At 37.8% G+C, this 16293-nt stretch overlaps 1 protein-coding gene across 3 annotated transcripts in view; it reads left to right on the top strand.

Annotated features, from left to right (window-relative positions):
• Nucleotides 1-16293, top strand: part of KHDRBS2 (KH RNA binding domain containing, signal transduction associated 2) — a 288252-nt gene that overhangs the window by 124204 nt on the left and 147755 nt on the right. For all 3 annotated transcript variants that reach the window (XM_088137381.1, XM_088137389.1, XM_088137396.1), the window contains exon 5: nt 5537-5732. In XM_088137381.1, coding sequence (XP_087993507.1) covers nt 5537-5732 — 196 coding nt within the window. The remainder of the gene's footprint in view (nt 1-5536; nt 5733-16293) is intronic.

The raw sequence follows: 16293 nt of genomic DNA, 5'->3' as shown, positions 1-16293 counted from the left end.
AGAGATGGAGTACTCTTGCCTGAATTATTTTCAATAATTCTGAATTATTTTCAAATCATTATTCTGAATTATTTTCAAACTCAGCACAGTCCTAATACACAGCATTGTTAATTAATATAGAATGAATATTCATTAGATATGCAGAGTAAAATAAAGTGATGTCTGTGGAATATGTTGAAATAAAAATGTATTTATTTCATATAAATCTCAGCTACATAAAATTTATCTCTTATTTATATAATTTATACTTTAAATTTATAAGGTCATCAAACTCACAATGATCCTGGGTGGCATACATTTTAAAAACAAAACCCAATACATTACATCAATTTTAAAAGAAGATGCCCATAGCCAGGGGAACAGACATACCATAACATATTAGAAATAATCCAGTTCAAGGGGACATGTACTCCAGCCTAAGGCAGAACCTGGGGGAAAAGCCAGGTCTTCAAGACTTGTTTAAGGGACAGTAGGGTTGATTTAGTCCAACTATTCCAAAAGGAACAGTGACATATTCTGGACCAACTGTAGCTTCAGAGTAGTCTGTGTAGAACTTGTTGCAATAAACCACACTCAAGATGACTGAGGCATGACTGTGAGAAGAAACTCTTAGTCCAAGACACAGTTCATTTGGCATACCAGAAAAATTATAGACAGAAGGTGATAATATCGAGCCTGTGGCACCCCACAAATCAGGGGCTTCAGGCTTGGCTTCTCCCCTGAGTGGGCCACAGAGATAGGAGGTGAAGCACCACAACACTGTGCCTCCCACTCCCAATTTTCAGAGTCAGTCTAGAAGGATATTGTGGTTAAAGATATCCAAGCCACTGACATATCAGGAAGAACCAGGAGAGTCAGCAAAGGTCAAATAGCAGGATCAATGCCATCTCCATACTGTGTTCCATCTTGAAACTTGACTGCAAAGAGTTAGATAATCCATTTCCTCCAGAGCCTTCTGAAGATCCAACCTGATGGTCAGAGCAAAGGTTCCAGTAATGGCTTCTTGAGGTCCAGTAATGGCTTCTTGAGAAGCAGAGTATAGCACTGCCTCGTTCAAGAAGGTAAAAACACCCCCTCACTCAAAGACGAATTCATTTTCCATGGACTCAATCACATGTCACTTCAAACCAGAAGTGACATGGATGTTAAAGTGTAGAGCTCCACAGAAATGACCTTGTGGAATATATATACAGTATGACCTTGCGAAAACACTCTCTCTCTCTCTCCCTCTCTCTCTCTCTCTCTCTCTCTCTCTCTCTCTATATATATATATATATATATATATATACACACACACACATATACATACACACACACACACACACACACTGTGTGTGTGTGTGTGTATGATTTTATCTACATATTTTTATTCACATTGTATTTTAGTGTGTTTTATTGTATATGATTTTATCTACATATTTTTATTCACATTGTATTTTAGTGTGTTTTATTGTAAACTCCATTTATGAAATTCCCCCCCTCCCAGAGAGTTTCAGCTATCATGCAGAAATAACCTTATGGAAACTCTGTCTCTGTCTCTGTCTCTGTCTCTCTGTCTCTCTGTCTCTCTGTCTCTCTCAATAGATAGATAGATAGATAGATAGATAGATAGATAGACAGACAGACAGACAGACAGACAGACAGACAGACAGACAGACAGACAGACAGACAGACAGATAGATAGATAGATAGATAGATAGATAGATAGATAGATATGACCATAGAAATGACCACAGAAATTATTGTATATGTGTGTATGTGTGTGTGTGTGTGTGTGTGTGTGTGTGTGTATTAGGCAGAAATTACCTTGTAGAAACTATATATGTATAATTTCCACAAAGTCATTTCTGCCTGATATATATGTGCGTCTGTGTGTCCGTGTGTATATATAGTCATTTCTGTGGTCATTTCTATATTATACATATAGTTTCCACAAGGTCATTTCTGCCTAATAGCTGAAACTCTCTGGGGAAGTAATTTCATAAATGGGGTTTACAATAAAACACACTATATAAATAAAAATATATAGATAAAATATACCAATATAGTTTAAATAAATGCATAATAAAATACAAAATAAAAACACAATATAAACTAGGCAGCAGCAAGGTGACCATTCATAAAAATTAAATTACAATTAAAAGTCTATTAAAAAGTCTAGGAAAATAAAAAGGTCTTCATCTGGCCCCAAAATGATCCTAATATGAGCACTAGTTGAGTTTCTCTGGGCAGGGAATTCCAAAAATGGGGTGCCACCTCACTTCCTTTGATAAGGGGACCTGAAGGAGGGCCTCATTAAGCAGAGAAAATAATGGTTACATAAATAAAAGCATAATTTAAGCCTGGGAAATAGTGAAAGTGTGACAAAGAAGTTCAGCTGATTCCTCCCTAATTCATTAGAGTAGAAGAGGGAGGGAGTGGATAATTCAGTCAGGCTTTCAAGTTTCTGTTATTATAGCCTAGGCCAAAAAAGTATAGTTCCAGTCAGAGTCTGTCTCCTGAATAGGCCTACCTTGAAGAGTTGACCAAAAGATAGCCCCAAGAGCCCTGTATACTTCCTCAGGAATTACAGGATGACATATTGTCCAGGTAATAGGTTAGGCTCAGTCAACTCAACCAGACTTGCCCAGTCAGAATACAACTCCCAAGTGACTTTGTCCATCATATACCTAGCATATTCCTTACAGTGGCCCTAAATATGTTCTTGCAACCTCTCCCTCCCACAGGGAACAGGTCAACTTAAAAAAGGCCACTGGCCATCTATCTATGGATGTAATAAGAGTGGAAAAAATATATACTGTATGTTTTGCTGCTCTTATTGCAATGATAGAATGCCTAATATGAGCTCTTACATGTGTTCACTAGGATTCACTCTTTCTTTTTCTCCAGTAGTACAATACTCTGGGCATCTCTTCTCTTATTGCATCTTCTGGGGCTCCCCAGAAAACCAGAGAGAACCCCAGGACTGATGAACAGGGAGTGGCTTCAGTGGAGCAATCCAATCCAAGACCCTCAATACCCACTCATTCCAGGCAGAGACTAAAGCTTCACTCAAACTGCCCACTAGATCCCCAGGAAAAATTGCAAGCTCCCTCTGAAACTATCCAGATCCATTAGTGACCTGATACAGACCAATCTAATAGACTCAACCTCTCTATGGCAGGTGGGAAAGCACCAGCAAATCAAAAAAGCAACCAGAAAGTGATCTCACATAACTTCAGATCACATTGCAACTGCCCCGATACAAAAATAAGATCTAACGTGACTACCTATGTGTGTTAGACTGTCAGTAACCTGGGCTAGATCCATGGTTGCCATGGTGGCCATGAACTCTTGAGTCACTCCAGGCTCTACATTATACAAAGGCAAATTAAAGTCTCCAAGAAGTGTTAAAAACTCCACCACCAAGTTGGCAATGGAGTCAGGCAGAGGTATTGCCGCATAGCAGGGAAGTTGGTACAGCAGAAATCAACCCACCTCTCTGTAGAGCCCAACTTCAACCACAAGATCTCACAGTTGGATATCTGTGGTGCAAAGCTTCTGAAAGCTAATGGGGCTTTCTGGATAACAACTGCTATCCCATCTCTCATATACTGGGTTTATGGCTAGTACCATTCTCAAAACCTTGGTAGACACATCTCCAAGAAAGGAACACCACCCAAAACAATACTTGTTACACCTTTCATTTTCTATGTGTTTTCTGTTAAATCACAAAATGGGGATGAGATCGAACAATTGCCTAACCAATACTTGGAAGAATCAAAATTACATTGGATTGTCCTTTATCAAGTACTGATGGAAGGCAATATGTGAAAAATCTAAAGGAAACCAGATATCTAGAAATGACAACTTTTCTACATGGTATATGTGGCATTTCAATTGTTAACAGACTGACAAAACTGTTAAAAATGTTGCTACTTACAAAGGGAATTTATTTATAAGTAATTATATTACGCCCTAGCCTTCTTCCTAGAAGGTCAGGACCACTTACCTGGTTCTTCTCTACCCCTCCCAATATTTTACTTCTTATGATGTGAGGTATTCCAGCTCAGTGAAAGTGCCTGGCCTAAGTTCATGACTAATTGATGAGAGTGACCTGAGTCTCTGCCATTTAAGTGTGCAAAACAAATGAATACAATAGCCTATCATGATTTGATGCCTTCGATGTATTCTTGTTTTTTCTTTTTCCCCTGCTACAGCCTTGTCATGAGCTATTAATTCTGCATGGATGTTTCTGCAGTGCATTATTCCCCTAAAAAATTATTTACTTTATGCTGGAGAATTTCACTCCACCTTTTGACCCCCAGAGGTACCCTACTGTAACTTCCAATTAAAAATATAAAAATACAGTAAACCATATGGGATAAAAAAATAAATGCAATACATCAGTTAAATAATTCAAACCACAAAACAGGGGTAATAACCAGGTCATTTTAAATATACTTAGCTGTAGCAGGAGGTTAGAGCAGAGCAATGATATAGTAGGATAAGACATATTAACTATCTTTCTAATATTCCAGCTGTAGGCCAACCAAATGTCTTTTAGGAGTGGCCCATAATCCATGAGCTCCTGTGCAGAAGACTTGCTAGAATATCTCCACCAAGCTCATCTTTGGAAGTAGAGGAACTACAGCAGAGCCTCAGAAGCTCAATGCCAAGTTCAAGTGCATTTGTGTGAGATGAGACAGTCGCAAATCCCTTAGGGTATTTTAGATAATAATAGTAAGGCTGTGTAAATGCTGCAGATGATTTGGAAGAAGTGCTTTGGATCTCATGTGAGCATGAACACAGCACCTTTCTGCTCTTTATTAAAGCAGCCCCTTTTTTTCCCCAGGCTTTTGCCCAAGCCAAAAGAAAGGTATGACGGCTTCAACAGTAACATTAATTTTAATGAATCCGCTGCTTAAAGCAGCCACACCTTTTTTCCACCTTTGTCATTTTCCAGAATGTCCCAACTGTCCTGAACTTTTTTTCCTTCAGGATTTCCATCCTTGAAATCCTTCAAGCTCTTTTGAACTCTAGAACCCTAATCTGATTATCTTCAGTTCTCCCTGCCTGCAGTATGGTGTATTCTAGGATCACATGGTTGGACACTCCCAAGGTTCCTACAATTTCCACTTCCTCAATCATTTCTTCCATGTTAAGTCCAGTATAGCTGATCCCCTCATTCCCATCAGGTATCAATAATACTAACAATGTCATATTTATCCCCCTGCTTCCCCCCACACTAGGACCTTTATCCTAGGGCTTTCAAGTTCTCCCTGTTTGTTCCTCACATTCTGATCATTGGTGTATAGGCATCTAAGCCAACTAGTACTGCCCTTCTTAGGTTTGCCTGCTGCATCTCCTGGTGCATTTCTAAGTACCCTTCTTACACTTCCTTCCTTGTTGTAAGGTTTACTGCTGAATGGTAATGTGCATTCTCTAAATTACTGGCTCTCTCAGTGCAGAAATCTTTTTATGTATCTTTATAAATCTTTTGATTTTTTAGAGCTCCTTATCATGGTAATGTGATTGCTCTATATTGCACTATTAGGGGACGTGGGAGTGCTGTTCCTCCACCACCACCTGGACGAGGAGCTCAAGTAACAAGAGGAACCCCAGTGACACGTGGAGTGCTCCCAGTCCCACCTGTCACCAGAGGGGTCCCTACCCCTCGAGCAAGAGGAGTTTCAGCAGTACCAGGTTACAGGGCCCCCCCTCTACCAGCACATGAACCTTATGAAGAATATGTAAGTACCTGTTTTCCAACCACAAAAAGAAATGTCAACTGTTAGCTATATTTCATATCGTTGCAAGTTGTTATTCATATGTTAATTGTACCCATAAACATCATCCTGAAGAGTCCCAAGGGGATTGTTTCTATTTGCTGAGCTGGGTGCTGTATTAGCTTTTGCAGTTTCAGAGTTATTCATGCCATTATCTTATCCCAAGTATGTTCTTTTGCAGAACAGTTCATCCTGAGCCAGTGCTATTATATGCATAGATAAATATAATGCCTACCTGCTTTTTTGCAGTGATTCTGAGGATTGCTGATTGCATTAAGTCTGAAAGTCTAAACTTTGAAAAGTGTTATATGAATGTTTAGCCTTTAAATTATATATTGATGTGTTAGATTTTATATCTTACTTTTCCTCCAAGAGTTCAAGGCAGCATGCATAGCATTACTTTCTTCAGTTTTTCCCAGGACAAACCTGTGGAAGAGGTTGAGTTAAAAGCTAGTGAGTGGCCCAAAGACATCCAATGAAGTTTATTTGGGGTACAGTATACCAAATTACATCAATTTTATTCACTTGTATTTTTTTTTTGTTTTCAAGGTGGCTGCTGAGATGAGAGATTTATTTGCTCACCAGATAACTGATGAAAGGGAAAGTGCTTGTTGTTCATCTATTTAATTGGTCAATGTTGAACAAAGTAGTTCTCTTAAAGTCTGACTGTCCCAAAGCCAGTGTTTAAAAAACTATGCTTTTTAAAACAGCAGAATGTTATTTTATTTTCAGTTAACTAAAATACAGAGGCAACACCAGAACAGACCAAGTAACAACATTACAAGTGCAAGTACATTATTGATTTGTTTGTTTATTTATTATTAAAGGTAGAGCCCTCTTTTCTGTTTTATAAAGAAATGTGTTACAAACAATACAACAACAAAAGACATCTTTCAAAATCACTGATTTTTAGAGAGCTAGTGTGGTGCAGAGATAAAAAGTGTTGAACTAGGAGCAGAAAGACCCAGCTTTTAATTCATCCTCAGCCACAGAAATTCCCTGGGTGACTTTAGGCCAGCCACTCTCTCTCAGCCCAACCTACCTCACAGGGTTTCTGTTGGGGTGATAAAAGTAAAGGAAGGTGCCAATGAAAGCCAACAGGAACTCCTGGAGGAAAGGCAGAATATTCATGTTATGTTTATAGGGGTTAAGATAGGCAGGGCATGCTTGTGCAATACTTAGATTGAGAGAGAAGCATGTTATCTAATTAAAGATCAGATATATAAGCTGTGTGCATGTATGGGTGTGCACTCATGCATATATATATATTTTTTAAGCTAGAGATGGATCAGTAGTTCATCAGAGATAAATGGGAATTTTGATCTGTTTTCTGTTCAGGGGCATTCTTGCTACTATAATCATTTAATTTCTGTATGAAATCAGAGCAAAACAGATCATGGCCAATCGGTCTCCTGCTCAGGTATATCATCTTGGCTTTGGAGCTTTGGATCTTGTGTTTGCATTTGGATGGTTGGCTGTGATCTTTCTCTCTCCTCCTCCGACTTGAGGCATGTGGGGCCATGATTGTTTAATCATCTAGAAAAGTAGGGCTTTCAAAAAGAAGACTGCAGCCAAGCCACCTGCATACTTAGGCTCTTGAAGGTTTTGAAATAGGCTTTCCAATGCATTGATTTACTTTTTTAAAAACAATTGATCTCTCATGGGTTATTTTATTTTCTTTCAAGAAAAGAATGGAGGGGTGTTCAATAGCTCACTACTGTGAAAAATCCCCAAGTAATAATATTTGGATGATGTCCTAAATAGGTAGTGTCAAAACTTTACTGAAACTAACCTAGCAGCTTGGAAGCCTACTCAATATGAATCTAACAGTAGAACTGAGATAATTATAGGTTCTGATAAAAAGGTAGCACAATTGTTTCAGGTTTCCAAAATATCTGCATAAGAATAAGAGTTCCATTTATCCAAGGCATCAAATTATAAACGTTCATCTCTATCAAAGCATAAATGCTTTGGGGACTGTTGTGTGCTGGGAATTCTGGAGGATGCAACACTGACCACAGTGATCACTGATTAGAAACCAGTTTCTTCTATCAGTATTCCCACTTAGTACCACTTACAGTAGATCATTCTTTCTGTTCATATTAAGGTATCTACAACAGTGTTGTCTCAATCTTTATTTTGCCCAAGGCCCTCTTCCAACCTTATTTTTCTCATGTGCCCCCACCCCACCCCCTGTCCAGGCTCCATTACTGGTGTGGAGGTCATGGGACAGTAACTGGTGTGTTTTCTGACATCAACAAGACAGTATTTGCCATATAATGTACTTTGGTCTTCTGCGCCCCCCTCAGCATGTGCCATGATCCTGTGTACATCTGTTGGTGCTCTGAAGAGGGGAACTTGCATCCTACCAGAAATTTGGCTTGACCAGCAGCATAATAAAACTCTAGATATAACGTCTCTTTTGTCTGGAGTCTACCAAGAATAGTTGGATTCAGACTTGGGTTTTATCCTTAGCAGATTCAATCACTCATTCCATTTCATTTACAGCCCAAACCAGAGAAATAAAATGAGAGCTGCTGCTTTTAATGCTGTGCTGGTTTTTCCCTGTGTTGTTTTTTAAACATAGCAAAAATTACTAAAAATGAAACCTAATGTCACATCCAACTCTTTAAGCTCCATTTGCTATTTGCATTTTTCAATAGTCTGGGGACAAATGAGAATGACTGTACTTATTCAACAGATTTATGGACAGTGTGACTTTTATAACAGAAGACATTTTGTCACATTTTAATATTTCTGCAGAAATACACAAACACCAGTTGTGGTATGTATGTATGCATGTGTATGTATGTGTGTGTAGCTGAATGTATGTGTGTATTTAAGACAGAAGCTGAAATCTTTGCAACTGTTTCATGATCAATAGGCCTGTGTAATAGGCCTATGTAACTCTTGAAGCCATGAATAGCAGGTACTTGAAAGCTTGGCATAAGTGTTTCAAGGCCCTCATGAAGCCTTTTTAGACATGCATGTGCATGTCCAGAAATCCCTTCTGTCGGGACAGCTGGCAAAAGTAACATGCCCAGGAGACGTGGCGAGGGGGACCTCAAAGCAGCCAAGCTGAACCTCTCCAGTGGCAACAGCTGATCTGCAGTTTTAAGGAACAGATCCAAAAGGACACTTCACCTTCAAGCAAGGTGCCTCTCAGATATTTGCACAGTCCTAAATAGATAAAAATATCTAGTCCTGCTCTGGTGGCTTTTCTGGCTCCATCTGGAGGCCATACAAAGTTCCATGTAAACTTTTGAAATCTAGGTAGATGGCAAACAGTATGAATTGGCAGTAGCTGAAAATGTGGACAATTGCTCACTTATCTTACATATTTATTAAAACATTTCAGGGTGCTTTCTAATGCTTCAGAACAGTTGATCAGAGTGTACAGAAAAAACAGCCCCCTATTGTATCTCTTTTTCCTAAGTACTTGTTTCTTCAAAAATTTTGTCTGTAACAGCTCTGGTGAAATCCCTATTTTAGAAAGAAAGGAAGGAAATCAGCTTCAGTCTCTTTGCTCACTGTCCTCATAATCAGAAATAATGCCAAGGTCATAATCCAGCCATGCTTGTATGCTAATTCCAGGTTAAATAATGGGTGATACAGTATCTAATAGTTCTTCAAAGATCCATTCATAAATAGCTAATCAACAGCACCACAGATTGATTGATTGATTGATTGATTATTTCTTTCTTTCTTTCTGACTAGTACATAAATAAGTAGAATAGAAATAGAATGCAAGTAGCTAAAGATGCAAAGCACCTCAGAAGAACATGTACTTGTCTAAGTAAAGAATTAGGCAATTGTTCATTCCAAAAATGAATATTTTGCATTGATTTACAGGGGAAAAGAGAATGATAATCATATATGGCAAAATAAGCATATTTAAATACACTGCACTGAAAATAAAAGCATAGTTACACTCCAATCAATTTATATGTCAAAATAATACAACTATCTCTATTATTTAAAATTATGTTTTTATTCATAGCTTTTCTGGTATTGTATTTATTACTTATTGTGAGTATAGAAAATGAACAAAATGATGAAAAACATATGGCATGCACTGGTGATTGGAGCAACCCAGACAATGAAACTTATTAGTCTGAATAGCATCTTGATTTTAAGTGATGGATTAATTTTACACCTAAAACATGTAGATAAAGGGCTAAATTATATTTTATTAATATGTGCAGTTTCTTGAAGATTCAGATGATATCCTTTCAAGATAATGACAATAAACAGTAGCTTGATTACATCTTATGAAGATTATATTAGAAGATATTAGAAGCTAATATGAATAAAAATGCATCAAACAATAGCAGGAGTGAGAAGGTTTGTATTCTGCTCCCATCCCTGCATTTAACAAAAGGCTGCCACTCAATTCTTTAGGATTTTTTTTAATTACATCAAGAGAGAGGTTACTTTTTACCTTTATACATTCTAGACAATTAAATTCTTTGCTGGAAATGTGAACGATGTGAAGGGATATTTTATCATGTTTGGTGGACATGTAAAAAAGCCAACAAAAAAAAAAAAGGTACACAAATACATACATTAATTCAGAAGATTTTAAAGGTTAAAGTACAACTGAAACCAGAGACTTGCAGCTAGGAAAAAGTCATGGTACTTTGTACTACCCACAACGGAGGAATGGTTGGTGAAGAAGATGGAAAAACAATATCTGCATTTATGGCTGACTAGAAACCCCTTATAGACTTTTTGCATGAGACAGAAAAAAATGCACTTATGATTTGTGGTTCTGATGATTAGAAAAAAAACTGGATAATAGAAAACAGTGAGGGTTTTTTTTTTTTTTTTTTGTAATCATAGAATAAGAGATAATTTTGTAATTGTACTTGTTTTTGCTGCAAAAGAAATCGGAAGTTTCTTCTATTTTTCATTCTTTCTTGCTGCACTTTTTTTTTTTTGCTGCTTTTACTCTTAGTTTGAGTTAGTTTTTATGATCTTTATAAAACTTTTAATTATACACACAAAAAAGAGAGAGGTTACTTTTTAAAGAACAGCCCACATATAAAAGTTAGAACAACTTTTTCAGGTTGTGGGAACATCTGAAGCTCCCACAAGCTCAAAAAGGATGAAACTTTCTACAGGAAGTTTCCACATTGCAAACTCCTTATAGAGAGAGAGATAGAGAAAAAAAATTATGGTTGGCTCATTCATCAGAACCCTTGAACAAATCCCATTGCTTTTCATGGAGGACCGTGCCTGAAATATTCATGTTGTTTGAGGCGTTCTTGGTGAAATGTGCCCCTATTATTTTGAGGGCTGCCTCAAAAGAGAAACAGCAGCTAACTCAATGCATCTAAGGAGACAAACATGCTTAAAATTAACATTTTTCTGTACATTTCTTCTTGGTAGGGACTGCAGAAAGAGATCTGTATACCAGTCTCAACCAAGTCAATATATTCATGCAAAAGAAATTGGAATTCCATTCATCAAATGCATGGAAAGGAAAAGAAAAGCCTGGATAAATCCGTTCAGCTTTTGCCTCCCAATTAAATTGCTCCTTTAAGATGGGAGTAGGAAGCTTGTAGCCTTTCAGATGTTGCTGCGCTATAACTCCCCGTAGCCTCATTAATCGTAACCAATAGTGAAAAATACTTGCTTAAAATACTTCCAGGGACACTTGCTTAGAAGAGCAGCTACTGCAGGCCATCTAGCACCTGTCAAAGATAATAGCGGAATAGTCATTATGTTTTATTACCACGCATTCTATATGCAGAAAATAATATTTAAATTGTATTTATTAGCTCATCTATTTAAGAGGGCCTTTTTGGTGGTTTCCCCCACTATCTATGTATGAAGGGTTAATGAGCATATTTATTTCCTGTTCTGTAGAACAGCTTGTTTGGGAGTCACTTTGTGTGTGTGTGTGTGTGTGCTTGTTTTTTACAGTTGCTTCTTTCGTTTTAAAATAAACTTGAATTCTTTGACGGCATGTGAAAAACATTAGGAAACTTTATAGACTGTATAATTCACTTCCAGACCTAGAGGTTATACATATTGCTCTGTTGCCAGAAAGACCATTTTTGAAAGTCAGAAACTGACAATATCTCCCTCTATTAATCCTCCACTCACCGTCAAAGCAACCTTAGCATGCATTTTCCTACTCCACTTCTGAAGTACACCTTTCCATATTATGTTCCTTTTGCTGGCTAAAGGCCAGAATAAAATTGATCTGAATCTATTACATTGTCTTATTTTGACCAGCATGTTTCAGTTTGTTGCAGGCTAACCCCAGCAATTGACTGACCGCCTGGCAGAGGCAGAAGCAACTCTTCAGCTGAATCAATGTTTAGCATGGTCTCTAATACCTTGTAGTACAAAGTGATAGAGGTAATAGCAAAATGGTTATAGCATTTGCCTTGCAAATAGAAAGTTGCTAGTTGAAACCTAGCAAAAACATTGTTATTACTATTACTTTTACTATTTTTGATTCCCTGAGCTTCCTACTTTTCCCTGAGCTTTTTTTAAAAGTGCAATGATATACTGTTTCACATTTTGTCATTCCCCTAAGGTAAAAAGGTTTCACCTCTAGCTCCCAAATAGTCTTTATATTATTTGAGCTATCTGGGAGCTAAGGAGAACCCTTTTATCTCAAATGACTGGAAAATGATTAAATGATGCTCTGATGGATTTATTTTAAAAAGCACAGGGAAAAGTAGAAGGTCAGGGAAACAAAAATAGTACAACCAAACAATTTCTATCAGACTTCACATCAGCAACTCTATTTACAAGGTAAGTGTTCATGGTAAAGTAGCTTTAAAAGACATTAGAACAGGGCAGTAATAAAGAATTTTTAAAATGCATATGCTTGTTGATGCTTAATCACTGGAGACATTAACTTTGAATTGTGTGTATGCATGTATACATGTGTGCATACATTTATATACACACAGACTTTAGAAGTACGTGTATCCAGGAAGACTCACCCATAGGAAGGAAAGAGAAAGATGAAAGAGAAAGATTCTCTTCTATCCTAGAAGGGGAGGGAAAGTGGCAGAGGAACTGTCCAACTGGGGCACATGGTAGCCTGTAGTACAGATTGAATACACTGTAAACTGTTGCCAAAGTGTCTCTGACTGGAAAAGATTTTCTTAAGCCAGTTTAGAATCAAGGCATCAATACTGCAGGACAACAGCAGCTTAAAGAATAATAGTGAATATGTCCTAAGACTGAAATTCACTGAATTCACATTAGCTAGATTTTTTTAACTGCATTAGTGCAATCAGATGCCTTTAAGACTCCAGTCTCAGTGGTTTTTACAAGAAGTCAAGTGCTTTACTTCATCAGAAAGCATTCAGCTAACTTTTGTCTTTTGCCCCCTCCCAACACCTTTTCCCACCCCTTTATAATTTATAATTCCTTGCACACTTATGATAAGTCACAGCAAACTGACCAATAGGAACTGAAGCAGTAGAGTATGCACTATATCATCTTTTACACCACTTAAATTGGAGAAGCAGGATGATTTTGCAGGCATGAAACAGAATTCTTCATGTTGCCCTGATGCAAAATGCATTTACTTGAAATAAATTTAATTTGAGTGTAACAAAGGAAGATGTTTTCTTAAAGGACTGATAGTAAATAAGCATAGCATCTATAATCATGTACTGTATGTCTGGACACCCATTCTCTGATTTTAAATTTTGTTTGAAATGATGTTTTAGCAGTATCATCCCCAAGATCTCCATGATGCCTCCAGTAGGTGCTGAGACTGGGCCTGATGACCATTGCCCCATTATCTCCCACTCTCAGGATGGTAATTTGAGGGCATCGGGGTGGTAGAGCCCTCAGTCCAATCCTCCCTACACTATTGCTTAAGCTAAATGCCAATCACTAGGCAAAGTATGCCAATCTTTCCAAATATAGCCACACTCACAAATAAAAAATTGTTTTTGTACTTTAGCTACTAAACTATAAACCATAGTTTACAAACAACAGCTGGGTTCACATATTGCACTAAACAAATCATAGGATGTCTTCATATGTAATGTGAACCCAGCCAATCAGTTCAATAAGATGAACTCAAATTTGTGGCTGTAAGACTGCAGCCCCAGCCAGATGTAACTCACTGGTAATGTTCACCTTGATCTGAGCTCAGCCATAGTGACCCTTCCTTTGTTCATTTGGACAATTCAACAGTCTATGGAAGAAAAGCAGTTCTAGAACATTTCTGCCATAAACCTAGTTTCCTCATCTGAAACTTTTTAGCATGTAATGCACCGTAAAGTACACATTATTTTTCTGAATGTTTTCTTACGTCAAGTTCATGATTTGAGTCACAAGAGCTTATTTCTAGTATATAAGACAGAATGCCTCTTTCAACTGAAAACTAGGTAATATGTTTCAGCTGTAAAAGATTTTGCTCTTCACTGTCAGATAGAGTTCAAAAAGTTCAGTTTAGATCTCTGATAAGAACTATCTATCCATCCCCTACAGCCTGTTGTTCACAAGTAGGAGTGGTGATGGTGGAAGTGGTGTTAGAGTCAGAGAATTAGTGTCCTTATCACTTTGGGCTTTCTATCATACCACAGGCTTATGGTTCACTATCAGAGGAAGAAGAGAAGTAGGGAGAGGCACTAGAAAGACTCTGAGCAGCTGGACCTAACACAAATGCCAAGACGGAGTTAGACTTCATTGTTCCATATTCTCCCTTGCAGCCTTGTACACTAAGCTAGAGCCCCAACTATACAGTCCTATATAAATGTGAGTTTACATAAAGAAACATCATGGTCTGGATGGCCTGTGGGCAAGTCAACTGTTGCACCTGAATAGCTATCTGAGTTCTCTGACCATTGTTTAAGGCCCTATGTAAATATTTCCTGGTGCTGAACAGCTCAAGCTTACCTATCTATCAGCCATGCTAGGTTTCTTAGAAACCTCAATCTTTTGCCTTGACTTGACAACCCCTTCTACCTACAGTATTCTCCCTCCCATCTATTGGTAGAATAAACTTTGCACATCTCATATTTGATCTGGGCTGTTCATGTTTTCTTCAGCCCCACTTACAATGTGGCACCCCATAAATTACTTCTAGGGGATTGTGGCCCTCAGCTATGAAAACATATTAATTCCTGTTAACCACTATCTATTTTTCTGACAGAACATTAGTGTCTGTTCCATGGAGGGCAGGAACATATTTGCTAACCTCTCTGAACACATAGGATTGCCCAAGGAGGGAGTGAAGTTTCAGTGACTTTCACTGGTAAATTAGAGGGTTAGCCAAGTACCAATTGCTCAATCTCAAAATCAATTGGTCAGCTTAACTGCTCTTAAATTTAACATCAAATTGCTCCTTTTTAAAATTGTTCTACTAATATAGCTCGGTTTCCTCCTTCAAGACCCTTCTCTTCCATTCTCCTAAGTTCCTCCATAGATTAAAAGCTCAATGATTCTGGAGTACAAAATGGTATGCAAATGTATCATTTTCTGCTTGGTCTTCTCTAGGCCAGTTCTTTTTCACCTACTGTTTCCTGGACTTTCTCCACTATATGGATTTTGTTTATTTATGGCTGGTAAAAGTGGAAGAGATCGGCAAGGAGAAGTAGAGGGGGTAAGGTATGAGCCATTTCACATTTTTCCCAAATCAAAGGGAGCTGCACGAAACCTAAAATGGAAAATCCATGTAAGCTTTCAATGTTCTTTCTTGTTTTTTTCTGTTCTTCCTCATTAGTGATTTAATGCTTCTCAAGGAATCCATTTAGCACTTAGATGGCAGAAAAGAGAAAAAAGGCCCCCAGGACTAGATCAGATACTCTGTCTCCTTCCCTTTTTTTTTTAATGGGTGACATGCTTTCTTTAGGAACTTCATGCATAGATTTCCACATGACGATATCTTTTTATACGGAATTAAGAGGGGGAAGGAGTGCTTTGTTCTTCTCCTCATTCTCCCATTCATGTGAAACTTTATTGTAGCTATGGCAAAGTTCTGCCTATCATTCCTGATGTCTCCTTGAGAACTAGGAACACAGAACTAGGAACATTTAATGCATCGCTGAATCAAGATTTTGGTGACAACATCCATAATTGTCCTAAGTACAGACATCCTAACATCAACCCGTTCAGACAAGAGGTTTGTGGCCTAAAATACAGAGTTTCTGTAATGATCAGATGAACCCAATAAACTGCTCCCATTTTAGGATTGCATAACTGTTTAAATAAACTTCTGATCAAGCTATTGTTCCCCATGTTTCTCTTGACATCAGACCAAATTTGGGAGGGGGGATTTGAGGTCCTACCTTGTGGAATATTTAAAAGGTGCTGTCATCCCACTCCAATAGATTTGATGGTTTTTTTAAAAAAAGATTTAATTTTAAAATTCACATGCTTTTTTAATGTGAAGTGAGCAGTGACCATATGCAGTGCTAAATTGAAGAGAGCAGCAGGATAATAATGCAAAATCTGATTTTTCAAATAGCGCTGTTCAGTTTTGGCTGACAAGGGCCTATGTTGGGTGATATCTTGCTAAATGATTAATGAGCTCTCTTGC

This window comes from Python bivittatus, unplaced genomic scaffold, assembly GCF_059951505.1.
Source record: "Python bivittatus isolate LINGU-HERP-01145 unplaced genomic scaffold, Pbiv_v1 ctg000020_np1212, whole genome shotgun sequence".
Taxonomy (NCBI): domain Eukaryota; kingdom Metazoa; phylum Chordata; class Lepidosauria; order Squamata; family Pythonidae; genus Python; species Python bivittatus.
Note: the sequence above shows the minus strand (reverse complement) of the source record. Positions and strands in the feature narration are given on the sequence as shown.